The sequence below is a fragment of the Hypanus sabinus genome, chromosome 29 (assembly GCF_030144855.1).
Source record: "Hypanus sabinus isolate sHypSab1 chromosome 29, sHypSab1.hap1, whole genome shotgun sequence".
In the NCBI taxonomy this organism is placed as follows: domain Eukaryota; kingdom Metazoa; phylum Chordata; class Chondrichthyes; order Myliobatiformes; family Dasyatidae; genus Hypanus; species Hypanus sabinus.
Window position 1 is genome coordinate 3,080,850 of NC_082734.1, and position 22,008 is coordinate 3,102,857.

Genomic DNA, 22,008 nt, shown 5'->3' on the forward strand with positions numbered 1-22,008 from the left:
GGTCCTCCGATCCCGGTCCGCTGGCCCCGCCCTCTGTCCCGCCCCCCGTTCGGTCCGCTGGCCCCGCCCTCTGTCCCGCCCCCCGTTCGGTCCGCTGGCCGTTGTGACCCGGAGCGAGGTCAAATTCGGCCACGGCGCCATTTCCCTTGTCCCATGGTCTGAGGGTTAGGAGCTCCAGCAGGTAGGGTGCCCATTCACTCAGCATGGGGGCGCAGTCGCTCGATGGCCAGCGGGGAAATGCCTGTACTGTGTGTCTCTGTGAGAGAGCGGTAACTGTCCTGTGTTTCCAGAAGTTACTAGGAAAGTTGATGTGGGAAGTGCTGTGGATGTTGTCCACATGGACAACAAGGCCTTTGACAAAGTCCCAGTGGGAGGTTGGTCAAGAAGGTTCAGTCACTCAGCATTCAGGAGTAGATTAGACATTGGCTTTACAGGGGAATCAGTGAAGGGAAGTAGACGGTTGCCTTTCTGACCAGAGGTCTGTGACTAGTGGTGTGCCCCAGGGATTGGTGCTGGTGCCATTGATATGTGCAATCTACATCTACAACCTGGATGAGAATGTGGTACACTGGATCAGAAGGTTTGCAGATGACACCAAAATCGGGGATATAGTGTACAGTGATGAACACTATCAAAGATTGCAGTGGGATCTGGATCAGCTGAGAAAATGGGCTGAAAAATGGCAGATGGAATTTAATGTCGAGGTCCTGAATTATAGCCAAAGGTTGGCCAAGCTAGGACTGGAATTTATTGTGCAGAGTTTGGCCCATCAAGTTTGCTCCATCCTGACTGATTTATTACCCCTTCAACCCCACTCTCCTCCCTTCTCCCGGTAACTTTTGATGCCCTTACCAATTAAGAACATATTAACCTCTACTTGCATATACTGAATGACCTGGCCTCCACAGCTGTCTGTGGCAATGCATTCCACAGATTCACCATCCTCTGGCTGAAGAAATTCCTCCTCATCTCTGTTCCAAAGGCCAGTCCTTCTCAGGTTATGCCTTGTGTCTTTGAATTCTTCTCTCCCCCATGTCCACTCTGTCAAAGCTTTTCAATATTTGATAGCTTTCAGTTCTTCTAATCTCCAGTGAGTACGGGCCCAGAGCCATCATACGCTCTTCATACATCAATGCTTTTATTCCCGGTATCATTCCTGTGAACCTGCTCTGGACCCTCTTCAACACCAGCACATCCTTTCTTTGGTATGGGGCCCAGAACTGCTCACAGTACACAAATCAGGCCTATCACTGTCACATGTCCTGAAACTTAATAAAAATACTATAAATTACAATAAATACACACAATGAATCCACTCTTCATGCACTACTTAAATATATATATATATATATATATATATATATATACACAGTATATAAAATAAGTAGTGTACAGTATAAAACATGTGGAAGTGTACATGAGTTCTTATCCATTCAGAAAACTGATGGCAGAGGGCGAAAAGCTGTTGTTACAATGTTGAGTGTCTGTCCTCAGGCCCCTGTACCTCTTCCCTGATAGTAGTAATGAGAAGAGAACTTTTCCTTGCTGATGGGGGTCCTTAATGATAGAGGCTGTCCTTTTGAGGCATTGCCTTTTGAAGATCTCCTCGATAGTGAGTCCATTGTCCATGATGGAGCTGGGTGAGTTTACAACTTTTGGCTGCTCTTTCTGATCCTGTGCTTCCATACCAGACAGTGATGCAACCAGTTAGAAGGCTCTCCAAGGTATATATGTAAACATTTACGAGAGTCTTGTCAAACTCCTAATGAAATATAGCTGCTGTTGTCCCTTCTTTGTAATTGCATTAATGTGTTAGGCCCAAGATAGATCTTCAGAGATGTTGACACCCAGGAATTTGAGACTGCTAACCCTCAATGAGTCCTCAATGAGGACTGGTGTGTGTTCCCTCAACTTATCCTTCAAGGAGTCCACAATCAATTCCTTGGTCTGTCTGACACTAAGATTGTTGTTGCGACACCACTCAACCAGCTGATTGATCTCACTCCTCCTTGTCACCACCTGAGATTCTGCCAACAATACTTGTGCCATCGGAAAATTTACAGATGACATTTGAGCAATGCCTAGCCACACAGTCGTGGATATAGAGAGAGTAGAGCATTGGGCTAAGTAAGCATCCTTGAGGTGCACCAGTATTGATTGTCAATGAGGAGGAGATTTTATTTCAAAGATCCTGTTGCAGAGGTAGGTACAGAGGCCCAGGTTTTGGAGTTTGTTGATTAGTACTGAGGGTAGGATGGTGTTGAACACTGAGTTGGAATGAATAAATGGCAGACTGACATGGGTACAGGTTGAACACCCCTTATCTGAAAATCTCTGAAATCTGAGCACTGACATGACACCACAAATAGAAAATTCCCGGGTGATGTGTAGGTCTCTGTGCACTACAGGAAGTTCACACCTTCTGTGTGGGACCCGTTGGAGCCAGTTGGTTTCTCTGAGCATTTCTCACAGTGATTACTATGTGTTTTGTGCTTCTTCTTTGTGCTGTAACGGTATTGCTGAAAACGTTAAAAAGGCCTTCAGTTACCTCCTGGAGGTAATAGTGGATAGGAAAAGAAGCATTTGTTTATCTATAACACAGAAAGTCAAGTTGTTGGAAAAACTTGACAGCAGGTGTAAGTGTGAGGCATCTGACAGAGGAGTATGGTGTTGGAACATCTATCATCTATGACTTGAAGAAACAGAAGGGCAAACTTTAGTTCTATGCTGAAAGTAACGAACAGAAGTCTATGGAAATAGAAAAACACTGCATAAAGTAGAAAATGAAGATCTATTGAAAGAGTGGATTCATCTGCATTGGAGTGAACATTGGCCACTTAACAGTATGCTGATAATGAAACAAGCAGAGATCTATCACAACGAACTAAAACTTCAATTGTGAATATTCAGCACACTGGTTATGGAGATTTAAGAAAAGACACTGCAATAAATTTGAAGATTCGCGGTGATAAAGCATCTGCTAATCATGAAGCAGCTGAGAAATGCATTGATGAGTTTGCCAAGACTGTCACTGATGAAAATCTAACTCCAGAGCAAGTCTACAGTGTCAATGACACACCATCGTTCTGGTGTTATTGTTTCAGGAAGACACTGATGACAGCTGATGAGAAAGCTCCTACAGGAATTAAGGATGCCTCAGACAGAACAACTGGTGGGATGTGCTGATGTCAACAATGATCTAGCCTCGTCTTCTCTGATTCTCTCCTCTGAAGTGTACAATCAGTTCCTTGGATCTTGCTGACAGTAACTGAGAGATTGTTGTTTGACTGCAACATGACCAGCGTCGTTATTATGTAAAAATAAAAGGTTGTGGTTTTTCACCGTTTTCATTACATTTACCTGTAATTAAATCTATTCTTTTTATACCTCACATAAGAGCTAAAGGTAAGTAAAATACAAACGCAGTGTACTGTAACCTTTTAATCAAACACGTCATCGTTGGTGAAGACTGAAAACCTGCTGTTGTTAGTTGTTGAACAGCTGATTCGGGTGTACTCCCAATGTTTCTGTCACACGGCACACGTTATATATCACACATTATGTTATGTAATAATACGTGATGGATAAGTGTAAGAGCAGTAGCACATAAATTCAGAGTTGGGAATGACACCAATGACAAGCAGCCACTGTCTCTCCACTTGGGAGTCAAAGGTAGTGATAGCTTACCTTTCTGATGGTTCAAACTACACAGTATTGTTTCATGCACAAAATTAGTTTAAATATTCTATAAAACTACCTTCAGGGTATATATATAAGCTGTACATGTACTGTAATTAGATTTTGTGCCTCAACACAAAAGCTAGGTATACAGAAGCTAGGTATATAATGTATATAGAAACAAGACAATGTTTCTCTGAACCAGGGTATAAAGCACAGTAGTACACATAACACAGAATAACTTATGAAGTTAAGGATTAAACCTACAGATGAAACACCATGGCGTATTCATCCAGATCCACAATAAACCCTTGAACATGGTCCAGTCCACTGACTTGAACCAATCCCAAAGCCACTGCTCTCCCTCCTACGACATCTCTTTGTTGTTCTAATCTCTGGAGTTTTGCTCTTTAGCCATTGCCTGTATGCAGGTAGGAGAACAATTGCTAGGTAATCTGATTTACCGAAATGCGGTCTGGGCATGGAATGGTAGACATTCCTTATCTTAGTATAACAATGTGTTGGGACCTCAGGTGCTGATGGTAATTGGGCAGGGTTTCCTTCAGACAAGCCTGGTTGAAGTCCCCGACTGTGAGTTGAAATGTGTTGGGCTGAACTGTTACTTGTTTGGAGATGGCATCATGCCATATCTCAAGCACTTGATCATCATTGGCCACTAGTGGTATGTAAACTGCGGTCAGGATTACAGAGGAGAACTTCTTAGGTAAACAGAATGGTTGGCATTTGACTGTTAGGTGTTCAAGGTGAGGGGAATATGAATTCAACAAAACTGCCACATCGGAGCACCACCAAAAGTTTGTCATGAAACACCCAACACCATCCTCTGTCTTTTCTGAATCAGCAGTTCAATCCCTTCTGTAAACTGAGAAGCCTTCTGGTCTGATCAGTGTATCTGATGTGCTGGGAGAAAGCCACGTCTCACTCAGATATAGAACACAACAATTTCTCATTTCCCTCTTGATACAGTAATTGTGCCTCAGGTCCTCAATTTTGTTCTCCGATGATTGCACATTTGCTGAAAAGATGCTGGATGGGGGGGGGGCACTCATCCCTCTGTGTTTATCCTTAGTAATAGCAAATGTACTCAACACTCAAATTTCTGCATACTGCTGCTGTCCTCCACAGCGAAGACCCATGCAAAAGATTTTTTGAATTTCTCTACCATTTCTTTGTGTCCCCCCCCCCATTACCTGTGCAGCATTATTTTCCAGTGGTCCAATATCCACTCTTATGAAATGTACACCTGACAAAGACCAGCTGAGCGTTTGTGCCTAAAAGTTCAAAGTGAAATCAATAATGAATTGCCAGGAGTGGGGTTTGAACCCACGTTCATTAGCTCCTAACTCCAAGCCATACTGGAATCAGCCATGATTGAATAGCAAAGCAGACTCGATGAGGACCTTCTCCCTCTCCACCCCAATCAGACAGGACCAGGAAGATACAGCAGGCATCGCAGGCTCCAATAGTCTGTCAAACCAAGGAGACCAGGATCTGTGGACCAACAATGTGCACTGTCTTTCCTAAGGTGAATGGGAGGGGCAGGGTTATATTCTCTGCCCCTGAGACCCAGTCCCATTCCTAAGAGACCCAAAGCCACACCAGTTGGCTCACCGTGTCTGAGCTTCCTCGCTGCAGGAGGTACACATAGATCAGCAGAGGACCCGGGTAATGTCTCCACAGCTGGAGGTACTCCCTCCACCCCAATTGTACTCCTGTTTCACCGCAAAGGGAGAGAGGCTAGATCGACTGTGGATGAGGGGATTGGCCACAGGGTGCAGTGGGGAGAGAGGGGTAGAGGTGGCAAAGGGGGTGGGGGTGGGGGTGAGGGCAAAACATAAGTAGGGGGAGAAAGAAGGGAAAAGGAGGCAGGGAGAGTGGGGGGAGCGAGGGCTGCGGTGAGGGTGATGAGGATGAGCAGGGAGAAAGGAGGGGACAGAGAGAGAAAAGTGACCTTGGGTGGATGGAGGTGAGAAGGGGGCGGGAGAAAGGGTTTGGAGGAAGGAGGGAGAAAGAGAAGGGAAAAGAGGGAGGGACGGGGCAAACAGGAAGAGGGTAGAGAGAAGGATAGGGCCTGGGGGAAGGAAGAGGGGAGCATGACAGGAGGGAAGGAGAGGATAGTGAGAGAGGAGGGAGGGGTGGATCCAGAGAAGGAGGTGGGAGGGGGAGAGGGAATGTGGGCAGAAAGAGCAAGATTTCTGAGGTAGGGATGGGGGAAGGTGGGGGTGGACCGATGGAGGGCAGGGTTGGAGATGAAAGAGGGACGCACGGGGGAGGGAATGCAGAAAGATTGGAGATGTGGCGGGCTGGACAGAGAGAGAGTGAGAGAGGAGGAGGGCAGGGGAATCGGAGGGAGGTGTGACACAATGGGGATGACGTAGCAGAGGGAGATGTATCGTGATCAACGTGAGGAGTTTCCTTGTCGGGGTGAGCACAGCGGCAAGAGCCGCTGCCTCATTCCCCCAGACTCCAGTTCGATTCTTACCTCCGGCGCTGGCTCTGTCTGTGTGGAACCCTTGGACAAGAGTTTCGTTGTGGATCGTCCAGTTTCCCCACAAAAATGCCCCGCCTTCTTCTCGTCGCACCCTTTCCCTTTCCCGCTAACCCTAACCCTTGACTCCTTCTCCCCACCCTCGCACCCCTCCCCTCAACACCCCACTTTTCCCATTCTCCCTCCTCAAATTAGTCCCCTTCCTTTCCTCCTTCCAAGCTCTCTCTGCCTCCAAACTCCCTGACCTTCTCCTTCCTCACCGTTCTCTCCCTCCCCATCCTCTTTCCCCACACCCACACTCTCTCTGCCTCCCTCCTTCCTTCCCGCTCTCTCCCTCCCCCTCCTTCCCCTGCACCATTGTGAGTGTTAATGTGATCAGTGTTCCCAGGCTTATCTTCACTCTCCGACTCCAATCCATGTGGCAGATATTGTGTGTCACTTGTCCAAAACCCTGTCGCAAGAACAGTGACCGCGCTCCGGCAGCCGCCTCTCCTACCTCGCTCCACCGCACACGGGCCATGGTTACTGGTATGAGGGAGGCAGCACCTCAGGAGGGGCAGGGAGGAGGGAAAGGACAGCGATGGGTGTATTCAGGCTGAAGGGAGTGATAAGGGCTATAAGTGCATGGAGGGACATTGAGGAGGGAGAGTTGACGGGTGGGGGATTCGCGCTGTAGGAGTGCTGCATGTCAAAGCTGTTTATTGTTTGTGAATGAGGCAGAACGGTTCGGCCCAGGACCAGGCCCTTCGGCCCATTGTCTGTGCTCAGCATGATGCCAAATCAGTGTAAATCCATTCTGCTTGCACGTAATCCGTGTCCCAGTCTCAGGCGTGTCTACCCCCACCCCCACACCACTGGCAGCCTGTTTCGGGCACCCGCCGGTCTCTGTGTGTAAAAGCCCGAGAAGAGTTTATTCGAGATATACGCCTGGAAAGCACAAGATCCTCTTCTGCACCCTCTTCAAAGCGCCCACACCCTTCCTGTCATGCGAGACCAGAACTTCACACAATACTCCGAGTGTCGCCTGACCGGTTTTATACAATGTGACTTAGAATCATTGAAAAATACAGCACAGAAACAGGCCATTTGACCCATCAGGTCCGTGCTGAACCATTTGAACTGCCTACTCCCATCGACCTGCACCGGACCATCGCCCTCCGTACCCCTCCCATCCATGTACCTATCCAAACTTCCCTTAAACGTTAAAATCGAGCTCTCATGCATTACTTGTGCTGGCAGCTCATTCCACAATCTCACGACCTTCCGAGTGAAGAAGTTTCCCTCATGTTCCCCTTAAACTTTTCTCCTTTCAGCCTTAATCCATGACTGGTTGTAGTCACATCCACTGCAGAATCCACTCTCCTACTTACCACTCCGACTGATGAACACACGCCTTCTCTGCCGCCCTGTCTACTTGAGAAACCAGTTTCAGGGAGCCTCGACCTGCACCCCGGGATCCCTCTGTACATTATCGCTCTGACTGTTGAGTACACATTTAATGTAAGGCATCGTTTGCCCACCACAGAAGTAAGTTTGCTATCACTGACATAAGATGTGAAATCTTTTTTTTTGCGGTAGCGGTATAGTGCAAGGCATAAAAGTCATGAGAAGGTGCAAAATAAATACCTAATTCAAAACGAGATTTGATGAGACTGTGTTCACGGACCGTTCAGGACGGGAAGAAACTGGGTATAGTTGACCACAGGACTTCAGGTTCCACCTCCTCCCTGACGGTAGTAATAAGAAGGGGGTATGCCTCGGATGGCGAGGGTCCTTGGTGATTGCTGCCGCCTTCTTGTAGTGCCTCTTGGAAATGCCCTCGGTGTTGGGGAGGGTTGTGCCCGTGATGGAGTTGGCGGAACCTACGACCCTCCGCAGCCTCATCTGATGCTGCGCATTAGAGCCGCCAGACCTCCGAGTGAAGTTTGGTGGCCGATGTGCCGCCTTTGTGACTGTAGCAACGTGTTTGGTGTTGGAAATGTTGCCCCGTGTCTTTGACCCATCACTCACGTTCCTCTCCCGAACAAACTTATGTTCAATCCTTTCCCGACCCTCGCTGTGTAGCAGCGCACCCGAGCTAATCCCAGATAGGGTGGTGGACAGGATTTGAACACCTCCTCTCTCCCTCAGAGACTCCTCCGTCACCGACCGCACCAGCCATGACTCGGAACTTTAGTAAGGAGCCGTTGACCGTCTCGGGGGGATTTCACAAGAAGTACAAAACCAAGGAGGTGATTGGAAGGTGAGCTTGGACACCCCTACCCCCCCCCCCCCACCCAAACCCACAGAACCCTCCCCATAGAGTTCGCCGCAGTTAGATCACAGTACAACACAGGCCGTTCGGCCCACATTGTTGGGCCAAGCCAGCTAAAAAGCAAATCAAAACAACCTGAACACCACGTCCATATCCCTCCATCTTCCTTACGCACCCATCCAAACGTCTCTTAAAAGCCTCAAATGTATTTGCCTCTACCACCAGACCAGGCATCCACCACTCTGAGTAAAAAACTTACCCCTCACATTCCCCTCTCACTTTCAATGCATGCCCCCTGGTATTAGACATTCTAACCCTGGGAAACAGACATCCCTGTCCACTCTACCTATGCCTCTCGTTCCACGCGTGTCCTCGCATTCGTGGACGCCGTTAAGGCTTGTTCTCGCTGACTGAAGCGTGTGTCCCATTTTTCCCAATGTGTGTGTGGGTGATATGGGGTGGCCGCTCCTGTTTGTCATACGCGCTGTCCCAAACCTCTCCCTTTCCTCCCAGAGGAGTGACCAGCATGGTGCAGCGCTGCATTCACCAGGCGACGGGCAAGGAGTACGCGGTGAAGGTGATCGAGCTGTTCGCCGACAACCTGACTGCCGCTCAACTCTCCGAGGTTCGCCAGTCTACCCTGAACGAGGTCCAGATCCTGCAGATGGTGTCGGGCCACCGGAGCATCAGTGAGTGCGCAGCTTCCCTCGCCGATCTACTCCCGGGCGTGGGGCTCCTGCTCTGCGGAGACTACCCGGCTTCTGTCAGGAAGTCTGGAGCATGGTTGCTTCAGGCCAGGGATCTTCTCCGCTGGCAAAGGGCAGGTACCAACGGATGTCGGTGCGTCTGCTCTGTGTGAAGCGATTTCGGCGGGCCTCACCTTCGCTCCGCTGCAGCTGCTCCTCGGGCCCAGGCACCGGAATCTCATCCGGGAGCCGGGCCCACACAGCTTGAGCCGTCCATTAACGCCCACAATGTCATTCAGGGATGCAGGGATACTGTACCTGTTTGGGCTGCTGCTCCACACCCTCCACTATCCCGACACATCATGGCGGGCTGTCTTCCACTTGGGAGAGACAGGAGACCCCAATGGAAATCCCTTTCACCAGGGAGTTCTTCCCATGCACCTTGGGGACCTGGGGGAGGCCGCTGCATAGAGCGTTACTCTGCAACGTACACGGATCTCCCAGCGCAGATCATCTCTGCGGGTTGGAGGGGACCGTGTACCACGCGTACACGGAGTGTGCGAGGCTGCTGCCCCTTTTTACATATCTGTGAAGGCTGCTCCTCGCCTTCCGGTTACATTTCTGCCTCACCCTATTTATATACAGTCATCCAGTAAGAAGGGGGGCATAGAGGGATGAGGATGTCTTCGTGAATTTGTTTCTGTGTTGGCTAAAGCAGCAATCCGTGGGTCCTGGAAGTGGGTGACAGAGGAGTCTGCCTGGCAAAGTTTCAGGAGGTATGCCCGAGTAACCGTTGAGAGGGAACACGTGTTGTCTGGGACAGATGAGCACCGCCATCACTGATAGAGATGGGAATATTGTATTTTAACTAGTTTGTAGTTAGTCCAGTCACCAGTTGTAGTTTTGTTATTTGTAAAAAAGGTACTATGTATAAAAAGGGCGTCGGGGCCCTGCTGTCAGAAGACAGTAAGGCCCTTGGTAACCGTCCAAGAAGGATGTGCAGAGCAGCTCAGAGAGAGTTCTGAGAGGGAAGTAGCTGGACTGGACTTTGGGGAACGAGGTGGAAATGTCCAAGGAGAAATCCTTCGGCAGTATTGGGATTGGGTTTATCGTTGTCAACAAGATATAGTGAACAGTTTGTCTTCCACACTGCTCATACAGATTATTTGTCTCAACCTCTGTCCTCTTCTGGACAATCTTACCTGACAAATCTGCTGGAATTTTTTGAAGAAATAACCAGCAGGACAAACAAAGGAGAATTGGTTGATGTTGTGTTCTTAGATTTTCAGAGGCTTTTGAGAAAGTACCACACATGAGGCTGCTTAACAAGCTATGAGCACATGGTATTACAGGAAAGATTCTAGCATGGATAAAACAGTGGCTGATTGGCAGTAGGCAGAGTGGGAATAAAGGGAACCTTTCTGACTGGCTGCCGGTGACTAGTGGTGTTAAACAGGGACCAACTCTTTTTACATTATATGTCAATGATTTGGATGATGGAATTGATGGCTTTGTTGCAAAGTTTGCAGATGATACGAGGATAGGTGGAGGGGCAGGTAGTTTTGAGGAAGTAGAGGGGCTACAGAGAGACCTGGACAGATTAGGAGAATGGGCAAAGAAATGGCAGATGGAATGCCGTCAGGAAGTGTATGGTCATGTACTTTGGTAGAAGAAATGAAAGGGTTGACTATTTTCTAAATGGGGAGAAAATACAAAACAAAACTGAGGCACAAAAGGACTTGGGAGTCCTTGTGCAGGATTCCCCAGAAGTTAATTTTCAGGTTGAGTTTGTGGTGAGGGATGCAAATGCAATGTTAGCATTCATTTCAAGAGGACTAGAATATAAAAGCAAGGATGTAATGTTGAAACTTTATAAAGCACCGGTGAGGCCTCACAGAGTATTGTGAGCAGTTTTGGGCTCCTTGTCATAGAAAGGGTGTACTGAAACTCAAGAGGATTCAAAGGAGGTTGACAGTAATGATTCCAAGATTGAATGGCTTCTCATTTGAAAAACATTTGATGGCTCTGGGCCTATATTTGCTGGAATTCAGAACGAGGGGACCTCATTTGAACCTATCGAATGGGGAAAGGCCTTGACCGAGTGGATGTGGAGGGGATGTTTCCTATGATAGCAGAGTGTTAGACCAGCAGACCCAGCTTCAGAATAGAGGGGTGGCCTTTTGGATTGGAGATAAGGAGGAATTTCTTTATCCAGAGAGTGGTGAATCTTGGAATTCTTTGCCACAGGCAGTTGTTGAGGCCAGGTCTTCATGTATATTTAAGACAAAGATAAGTAGATTCTCGACTGGTCAGGGCATGAAGGAATACAGGGAGAAGGCACGAGACTGGGGCTGAGAGAAAATTGGATCAGCCATGATGAAATGGCAGAGCAGACTCATTCAAATGGTCTAATCCTGCTCCTACATCTTATGGCCATATGTATTTGACTCTGAGGAAAGCTCTGACTTTCCACGCAATCGATCCTCATATAATCAGAATTGGTTTATTTTTGTCCCATGCACTGAACTACAGTAAAAAAAAATTGTCCTGCACACTGTTCATCCAGATCAAATAATTACTCAGTGCGGAGTTAAGCAGTAACAGAATATGGGATAAAGTGTAACAACTACGGATAAAGTGCAGTGCAGGCAAACAACAAGGTACAAGATCATAATGAGATCTATTGTGAGGTCCAGAGTCCAATCTATCACACTGGGGAACTACATAATGGCCTTATAACAGCATAGTAGAAACTGTCTTTGCAATTAGGCTTCAGTATCTTTTGCCTGATGGGAGAAGGGAGAAGAGAGAATGTCCAGGATGGGATGGGATGGAAATTACTTCCGCTGCTTATGGGGGCACTAAGAAATCATGGAGGGGAGGTTGGTGTCTGTGATGTGTAGAGCTGTGTCCACAGCTCTGTGGTTTATTATGGTCATGGTTATTATGGAGAGCAGTTGTACTACCAAGCTGTGATATATTGGGTGGTGCATCAATAAAAATTGGTGAGGGTCCATAAAACCATGACAAAGAAGCAGAAGTCGACCATTCGGCCCATTGAGTCTGCTCCGCCATTTCATCATGAACTGATCCAATCTCCCCTTTAGTCCCATTCCCCAGCCTTCTCACCATAACCTTTGATGCCCTGACTACTCAGATACCTATCAATCTCTGCCTTAAATACACCCAATGACTTGACCTCCACTGCCGCCTGTGGCAACAAATTCCATAGATTCACCACCCTCTGGCTAAAATTTTTTTTTCACTTCTCTGTTCTGAATGGGCACCCTGCAATCCTCAAGTCATGTTCTCTCATACTAGACTCCCCCACCATGGGAAAACTTTGCCACATCCACTCTGTCCATGCCTTTCAACATGTCATGCTGCATTTCTTTAGGGGGGAGCTGGAGAAAGAGGTGTACTATGTATTAGATCTGCCAAAATACAACACCTCACACCTTCTTGGATTAAACTCCATTTCACATGTCTAAACTGCTCGGGTATCTCTGTCCTCATATGATAAGATGAACTTTAGAGCTCAGTCTCCCTAGTTATTTGTCTACTTACACCTTCTCTGCAGTCATAATACTTTATTCTGCGTTGTTATTGTGTTTTTAACACGTTCTACCTGAACGCAGGGTGTAATGAGCTGATTCCTGTGAGCAGTATGCAAGACAAGATTATCATGGCACCTCAGTGTGTATGATGATAATAAACCAATTACAATAATTTGGGGAAAGGCCGACTTCATTTGTATGAGACAAGACCTGACAAAAGTAGATAGGAAGGAGCTGCGGGAAAGAAAAAGCATTGGCTATGTGTCCTGATGAAAGGTTTCAACCCAAGATATCAAGTTTATTCCCCTCTAGATCCCACTACACCAGTGGGCTGAGGAAGCACAAGATAAAACAGTAACAGGATGAAGTGGTAGTTACAGATAAAGCATAGGGCAAGCAGAGAATAAGGAGCAAGGGTCACGAAGAGGTAGATTGTGAGGTCAGGGGTCCATCTTATTGAACTAGGGGTATGTTCAAGTCTTATAAGAGCATGGTAGAAGCTTTCCCTGAACTGGTGGGATGCACTTTCAGACTTTTTTTATCTTCTGCCTGATGGGAGAGTACAGAAGAGAGACTGGCTGGCTGTGTGGGAATCTTTGATTATTTCAGCTGCTTTACAAAGCAAACCAGAAATGTAGACAATCCATGAAGGGGAGGTTGGTTCCTGTAACTGTGGTTTCTTGTGGTCAGTGATCAGTCGCTGTAGCAAGCTGTGATGTATGTGGATAGGATGCATTGATAAAACTTGACAAAGGTCGATGGAGACATGATGAGGTTCTTATGTCTCCTGAGCAAGTAGACATACAGATAAGATTTCTTGGCTATGACGTTTATGTGGTTGGATCAGGACAGGTTGTTGGTGCTGCAGCCTGTGGAGTGCATCTATTCCCTGAGGTATCTGCACTTCCTGCAGCTTTCCACTGTGTACTGACTCCCATCCCTGTCTCTCTCTCTCTTCCTCCCCACCCACTTCAGTCACACTCATCGACTTCTTCAGCTCAGCCACCGTCGCCTTCCTGGTGTTCGACCTGTGAGTACCCTCACATTCACCCCGTTCTCTTCAGTAATGGCTGCTCCTCTCCCTTGCCCCCCTCAGGGCAGTAGAAAGGACAGCAGGAACTTGGGCCAAGGTGGGAATCAACATGGTCAAGCATGGGGTGTTGCAGTCCCAGAAGACAAAGCTGAAACGTTATCAACACTGACACAATTACACAGATGTGAAAGGTAGAGTGATATGGGTCAAACACAGGCCAATGGGACATTCTCAGACGCAAAACTGGGATGGCAGGGACAAGTGGGCCAAAGGGCCAGGTTCCAAGCTGCATCAGCCAGAGACGAGGTTCAGCAGTGTGCAGCCTTGGCCACTGGATATGTGGCTTGGGGAATTCTTCCAAATGCTGGAGGGGATGGAGTTTGGGAAGGAGGGTCCAATATAGGGAAAGGAGAAATTGACTTTAAACCTGCCTCTTGCTCCCAACAGGATGAAGCAAGGGGAGCTGTTTGACTACCTCACCAAGAAAGTTGCTCTAAAGGAGAGGGAGACCAGGTGAGAAAGCACAATCCCAAGAAACAGCAGTCAGTGTACAGATCTCCCCTGAGAGAGACCGGTCAGTGTACAGATCTTCCCCTGAGAGAGAGGGATTGAGAATGACAACAGTGGAAGAGGAGGTTGACTCGGGTGGGATTCCGGATGATCAGGGGAGAGGGGCTTGATCCTGAAGAATTGGGAAAGGTGGGAGAGGGTTGGTTAAAGCAGGAAAAGGGCTCAATCCTGGTGGGATTTCAGAAGTCTGGGAGCGGGGCTCATCTAGGAGGGATTCTAGAGATTTGGACTACCTCAATTGGGAGAAGGGACTTAATCCCAATAGGAGTTCAGAGGACCAGGAAAGCCGACATGCTGCTGTGCAGAGAGATTTGGGAGTGCTTGTGCATGAATCATAAAAGTTTGGTTTGCAGTTACAACAGATTATCAAGAAGGTAAATGGAAGGTTGTCCTGCATTCCCAGAGAGATTGAATTTAAGAGCAAGGAGGTTTTGCTGTAACTGTACAGGGTACTGGTGAGGCCGCACCTGGAGTACTGCATGCAATTCTGGTCTCCTTACTTGAGAAAGGCTACACTGGCTTTGTGAGTTGAGCAGAGGAGGTTCACCAGGTTGATTCGGGAGCTGAGGGTGGTAACCGATGAGAACAGATAATGAAACTTAGAACAATGAGAGTGAATCTTGTAGTAATGTAAAATTATGAAAGAGATAGATAGGATAGTGGCAGGTAATTAAGTAGGACTACAACTAGGACACATAGCCTCAAGATTCAAGGCAGCAGATTTAGGACAGAAATGAGGAGAAACTGCCTTTTGCAGAAATGCATGAATCTGTAGAATTCTCAGCCCTGGGAAACAGTCAAGGGTACCTCAGCAAATGTGATTAAGGCACTGTTAGATGGATTTTTGCATAGCAGGGTTATGGGAAAAGGTAGGAGCTGAGTGCACGGCCAGATCAGCCATGATCTTATTGAATCTTGAAGTAAAGGAGACATTAGGAGGTAGTGACCATAATATGTTGAGTTTTTATCTGCAATTTGAGAAGGATAAGGGCAGATCGGAGGTGTCAGTGTTGCAGTTGAACAAAGGAGACTATGGAGCCATGGGGGAGGAGCTGGCCAAAGTTAAATGGACGGATGTCCTAGCAGAAAAGACAGTGGAACAGCAATGGCAGATATTCTTGGGAATAATGCACAACGTGCAAAATCAGTTCATCCCCCGGAGAAGGAAGGTTTCAAAGGGGGGAAAGGGGCCACAGTGGTTGACAAAGGAAGTCAGAGATTGCATAGCATTAAAAAAAAGTATGACAGAGCTAAGGTGAGTGGGAGGACAGATGATTGGGAAATTTTTAAGGAACAACAGAACTTAACTAAAAAGGCAAAACGGGGAGAAAAAATGAGGTATGAATGCAAGCTAGCCAGGCATATAAAGGAGGATAGCAAAAGCTTTTTTAGGTATGTGTAGAGAAAAAAGATAGTGAAGAACAATGTTGGGCCCTTGAAGAATGAATTGGGTGAAATTGTTACGGGAAACAGAGAAATGGCAGAAGAATTTAATAAGTACTTTAGATCTGTCTTCACTAGGGAAGGCACAAGCAATCTCCCAGATGTATGGATGGGCCAAGGACATAGGGTAACAGAGGAAATGAAACAGATTGACATTAGGAAGGAAACGGTGATGAGTAGGCTGATGGGACTGAAGGCTAACAAATCCCCAGGTCCAGATGGTCTGCATCCTAGGGTACTAAAGGAGGTGGCTCTGGAAATTGCGGATGCATTGGTAATCATTTTCCAATGTTCCTTAGATTCAGGATCAGTTTCTGAGGATTGGAGAATGGCTAATGTTATCCCACTTTTTAAGAAAGGGGGGAGGGAGAAAACAGAGAACTATCATTCTGTTAGCCTAACATCAGTAGTGGGGAAGATGCTAGAGTCCATTATTAAAGATGAAATAGTGACATATCTAGATAGCAGTGATAGGATTGGGCCGAGCCAGCATGGATTTACCAAGGGCAAATCATGCTTGACTAATCTATTGGAGCTTTTCGAGGATGTAACCAGGAAGTTAACAAGGGAGATCCAGTGAATGTAGTGTACCTCGATTTTCAGAAGCATTTGATAACGTCCCACATAGGAGATTGGTGGGTAAAATCACAGCTCATGGCATTGGGGGGAAGATATTGACATGGATAGAAAACTGGTTGGCATATAGAAAGCAAAGGGTAGCGGTGAATGGGTGTTTCTCAGAATGGCAGGTGGTGACTAGTGGGGGTGCCACAGGGACCACAGCTGTTTATGATTTACATCAACCATTTAGATGAAGGCATTGAGAATAACATCAGCAAGTTTGCTGATGATACTAAGCTGGGTGGCAGTGTGACATGTGATGAGGATGTTAGGAGAATTCATGGTGACTTGGATAGGCTGGGTGAGTGGGCAGATGACGTTTAATGTGAATAAGTGTGAGGTTATCCACTTTGGGAGTAAGAACAGGAAGGCAGATTATTATCTGAACGGTGTAGAGTTAGGTAAGGGAGAAATACAAAGAGATCTAGGAGTCCTGGTTCATCAGTCACTGAAGGTGAATGAGCAAGTGCAGCAGGCAGTGAAGAAGGCTAATGGAATGTTGGCCTTTATTACAAAGGGAATTGAGTACAAGAGCAAGGAAATCCTTTTGCATTTGTACAGGGCCCTGGTGAGACCACACCTGGAGTACTGTACACAGTTTAGGTCTCCAGGGTTAAGGAAGGACATCCTGGCTGTAGAGGAAGTGCAGCGTAGATTCACAAGGTTAATTCCTGGGATGTCCGGACTGTCTTACGCAGAGAGGTTAGAGAGACTGGGCTTGTACATGCTGGAATTAAGGAGATTGAGAGGGGATCTGATTGAAACATATAAGATTATTAAGGGATTGGATAAGATAGAGGCAGGAAATATGTTCCAGATGCTGGGAGAGTCCAGTACCAGAGGGCATGGTTTAAGAATAAGGGGTAGGTCATTTAGGACAGAGTTAAGGAAAAACTTCTTCTCCCAGAGAGTTGTGGGGGTGTGGAATGCACTGCCTCAGAAGGCAGTGGAGGCCAATTCTCTGGATGCTTTCAAGAAGGAGCTAGATAGGTATCTTATGGATAGGGGAATCAAGGGATATGGGGACAAGGCAGGAACCGGGTATTGATAGTAGATGATCAGCCATGATCTCAGAATGGCGGTGCAGGCTCGAAGGGCTGAATGGTCTATTTCTGCACCTATTGTCTATTGAATGGTGGATCAGGTTCAACGGGCAAGACAGGTGACTCCTGTTCCACTTCTTAATGTTCTTCAAGGTCAGAGAGGGGGCTCAGTCCCAAAGGGATCCCGGAGTAATCAGGAGGATAAAGAGAGGCAGGACAGAGGCTCCAAACAGGGATTTTAGATGGCCCCAATCCCAGAGGGTTCAGGGAGGGCTGGGAAACAAAGGAGAAGGGCTCAATCCCAGAGGGATTTTAAAGGATTGGAAGAGGAGTTCAAGTCAGGGAGAATCAGGACAGCCAGTCCGGATAACGTTTGTCCTTGGGAATATCACTGGCATCAGTTGTCAATGGTGGGGGCAGTATAGGAACACAAGGGAAAGTGAAAGGAGGAGATCGGGCAGTTTGGAAGAGAGCTGTCGACTTTCCCCCACCAGGGTAATAATGCAGGAGCTGCTCCAGGCGGTGGAGTACCTGCACAGCCGAAACGTGGTTCACCGTGACGTGAAGGCAGAAAACATCCTGCTGGATGAGGGGTTTCATATCCGCCTCTCTGACTTTGGATTCTCCTGCTTCCTGCAACCCGGCCAGCGACTGAGAGGTGAGAGGGGAGGGTGTCCACCACAACATCCTACCGCTCTGGTTACACCTATGAACACTGCCTCACTACCTTGTGCTCTTTTCATATCATTTATGTTGACATTACTGTACGCTGCAGCATAAAACTACAAATTTCACAGCATACGTCGGTAATAATAAACCCGATTCTGATGTCTCCGAAGTATTCTTAATGGCATGATTATTGTCAGTGTGGAGGGACAGAGAGATCTTCGGGTCAGCATCCAGGAATCCCTTGAAGTTGATAGGGTGGTTACGAAGGTGTATGGTGCGTTCGCCTTCATTAGTCGGGGGTTTGAATTCAGGAGCTGTGATGTAATGTTGCAGCTCCATAAAATCCTAGTTAGACGACACTTGGAATATTGTGTTCGGTTCTGATCATCTCGTTATAGGAAGCACGTGGAACCTTCAGAGGTGCTGCTTGGAATAGAGGGCATGTCTGATGAGGAAAGGTTGAGCATGTTAGGGCGGAGTAGTGGGTGTCTGGGTGGTGATACAGGCAGTTACATTAATGAACTCTTAGGCTGGCCCACGGACAAAAACAATGGAGGGTTTCATAGGAGATCAGAATCAGGTTTATTATCACTGGGAAGTATGTTGTTTGGAATTTGGTGGGGATGGATGGTTTATATAGGTCAGCACAGCTTCATGGGCTGAAGATCCTATGTTCTATGATCTATCCTGCATTGTCTCCATCCGTACCACTACTTTGCTGTCGTCGTATCTGGCTGGATGGCAGGCTCTGTATCTTGGCACATGGATCCCAGACTGGAGGTTGGTACACCAGACAGACTCATGGGGGAGGGAGATCGGAGAGACAAATGCAGCTGGCCTTCTCATCCCTCTCATTCTCCACCCCCCACTCCCCACACCAGAGCTCTGTGGGACCCCGAGCTACTTGGCACCAGAGATACTGAAATGTTCCATGGATGAAACACATCCAGGGTACGGCATGGAGGTTGACATGTGAGTACTACCTGGAGTGTCCTGCACCACACGTATCGAGCTCCCTCCCTCCCCTCCTGTACAGTGATGCACAGTTACCCTTCGCCGCCTCACTTTCCAGCTCTTACCTGCAGCATGGGCTGGCTCCCTCTCTTCCACGTAGAGCTCCCTCCCTCTGACTGTGGCTCTACCAATCATACTCTTTACCCCTCCCTCGCTCACATTCCCCAGCCCCTCCCATCCTGCCACCCCCACTGTTCCCCCCCCCACTGATATCCACCCCCCCACTGTGGCACTCCCACCTTCCTCGTCATCCCTTTCCTTCAATACCTTTCCGCAGCCACCTCCCTTCCCTCCCTTTTTACCACTCCCTCTCCCTTCTGTGGCTCTCCTCTACCTGAATCCCCTCTCTCCAGGTGGGCATGTGGAGTCCTGATGTTCACCATCGTCTCCGGCTCCCCCCCCTTCTGGCACCGGAAACAGCTCACCATGATGCGCAACATAATGGAGGGCCGGTACCAGATAAACTCGAGCGAGTGGCGAGACCGGTCCCATGCCATCAAGGATCTGGTATGTATCAGGTAGTGTCTGATGGGACAGTGCAGTGGGTGCATCATCATGTCTGACTGCGGGTGTGTCTGATGGGATATGTGGACGGAGCATCACTCTGTGTCTGACCCCGGGAGTGTGTGATGGGATGGTGTGGGAGATCCACTCTGTGTCTGACCCCGGGAGTGTGTGATGGGACGGTGTGGAGGGAGTTTCACTCTGTGTCTGATGCTGGGAGTGTGTGATGGGACGGTGTGGAGGGAGCTTCACTCTGTGTCTGACCCCGGGAGTGTGTGATGGGACGGTGTGGAGGGAGCTTCACTCTGTATCTGACCCCGGGAGTGTGTGATGGGACAGTGTGGAGGGAGCTTCACTCTGTGTCTGACCCCGGGAGTGTGTGATGGGACGGTGGAGGGAGCTTCACTCTGTGTCTGACCCCGGGAGTGTGTGATGGACGGTGTGGAGGGAGCTTCACTCTGTGTCTGACCCCGGGAGTGTGTGATGGACGGTGTGGAGGGAGTTCCACTCTGTGTCTGATGCCGGGAGTGTGTGATGGGACGGTGTGGAGGGAGCCTTATTTTATGCTTACTGTGCTGGACAGACCTTCCGGATGTTGACAGTGGATCCCAGCCTGCGGATCACAGCAGAACAAGCCCTATCCCATCCCTTCTTCTACAGCTATAAACTAGACGAGCGGCCTTTCACCTCCCTGCAGAAGTTCCGGGTAGGTGAAGAACTGTTGCAAGCGGTCTACTTGGGTATTTGGGGTCAGGGTCTGGGGTCCTGAGGTCAACAGAAGGATTGGTTCAGGGATGATGAATGGTGGAGATGGGGCAGGGAAGAGGGGTGAGGAAGGATTGTTACTTGGGAGGGACGGGGGGGGGGTGGGGACAGAGGGTAATGAGAAGGGTCCCACATCAAACCCCACAGCTCAGGGACCCATCCTCAACTTCAAACCTGACAGAGAGATTCACTGTGGTCTCTGATCTGGGTCAGGGGGCTCGGAGACGAGGTGATGTTGCCCAGAACGTCAGCTGTTTCTTCACTCACTTCTCTCCCTCTCCTCTCTCCCCCCATCCACCTCTCCCCTTCCACCTTTTCCTTCCTGCATCCCACACACCCATCCATCCTCTCACCATACCATATCCCAAAACCACCTTCGCCCCACCCATCTCCTCCACCCACCTCTCCCCTTCCCCCCAACCCCCCCAGGCGGTGGTGTGGGCGATCGTGCTCTGCGCCCGGCTGTGGGAGAGCCAGCGACAACGCAGGCCTGAGCGCCAGAAGGAGCTTGTACAGGATGCCTACCAGGTGAGAGTGGGCCACCGCCTCATCGACGGCTGCGCCTTCCACCTCTATGGTCACTGGGTGAAGCGAGGCCTGGCTCAGAACCGGGCAACTCTCTTCCAGCACACACCCCGCGCCCTGGCTGAGGAGGTTCACCTCAGTCACGACTCCTCCCTGCAGTGGCCCCAGGGTGAGTCAGATGGAAGTTCAAACTGTGTCTGTCCCCAAGGGGTGTGTGATGAGACAGCTTCACTGTGGAGAGAGATTCACTCCGTGTCTGACCCTGGCAGTGTGTGATGGGACAGTGTGGAGAGAAATTCACTCTGTGTCTGACCCCGGGAGTGTCTGATGGGACGGTGTGGAAGGAGCTTCACTCTGTGTCTGACCCCGGGAGTGTGTGATGAGACGGTGTGGAGAGAGATTCACTCTGTGTCTGACCCTGGGAGTGTGTGATGGGACGGTGTGGAGGGAGTTTCACTCTGTGTCTGACCCCAGGAGTGTGTGATGGGACGGTGTGGAGTGAGTTTCACTCTGTGTCTGACCCCGGGAGTGTGTGATGGGATGGTGAGGAGGGAGATTCACTCTGTGTCTGACTCAGGAGTGTGTGAAGGGATGGTGGAGGGGTGTGGGGCGGGAAGATTCACTCTGTTCCTGACCAGGAGTACATGAACTCCCTCTCACTCCCTCTCTCCCCAGCATCCCCCCCTCCCATACAGATCACTGACCACGATTGACTGCCCCAGTTGCTGGGCCTAGTTGGAATGTGTTCTCCTCCGAGAATCTACAGTCACAGATCAGCGTGGACGTGTGGAGGATGCTGGGTGGGGTGGGGATGTGGCAGGGTGGTTGGGCCGATACTGTGGCCAGACAGATGGATCGTCCCTCAGTCAGGGGTCTGTGCCTGGCAATAGTTGCTGGGTCAGGGGGATGGGAACATGAACCTGGGGAATGTGTACCTCCAACTTCCTATCACCTCACCTCCTCCCACAACTCCTCCCCTCTCCCTGAATTTCTTCCTCACCCTCTGCTCAATCCCCTCTCTACTCTCTCCCCTCTATTGCTCCCTGTCCCCCACCCCTCTCCTTGTGATCCTTATGGTGTCCCTCTTTATTTTCTCCACACCCTCATGTTCCCAATTTTCCCCCCACTTCACCAACT

At 48.8% G+C, this 22,008-nt stretch overlaps 1 protein-coding gene across 6 annotated transcripts; it reads left to right on the forward strand.

Moving 5' to 3' along the window:
* The first annotated feature begins 80 nt into the window (after window positions 1-80).
* On the forward strand, window positions 81-21,881 carry LOC132382885 (phosphorylase b kinase gamma catalytic chain, liver/testis isoform-like). Of its 6 annotated transcripts, none has more exons than XM_059953409.1 (11): window positions 111-181; window positions 7,501-8,429; window positions 8,955-9,130; window positions 13,660-13,714; window positions 14,165-14,230; window positions 17,889-18,052; window positions 18,945-19,035; window positions 19,431-19,584; window positions 20,165-20,287; window positions 20,776-21,040; window positions 21,547-21,881. In XM_059953409.1, exons 2-11 carry the CDS (start codon window positions 8,347-8,349, stop codon window positions 21,582-21,584), a joined length of 1,215 nt encoding a protein of 404 aa, XP_059809392.1. In that variant the 5' UTR covers window positions 111-181; window positions 7,501-8,346; the 3' UTR covers window positions 21,585-21,881. The 6 variants fall into 6 exon arrangements, with proteins under 6 accessions (XP_059809391.1, XP_059809392.1, XP_059809390.1 ...); XM_059953407.1 differs by having other exon boundaries at window positions 7,501-7,714; window positions 8,318-8,429; window positions 20,776-21,881; XM_059953408.1 differs by having other exon boundaries at window positions 81-181; window positions 8,318-8,429; window positions 20,776-21,881.
* Window positions 21,882-22,008: the final 127 nt, after the last annotated feature.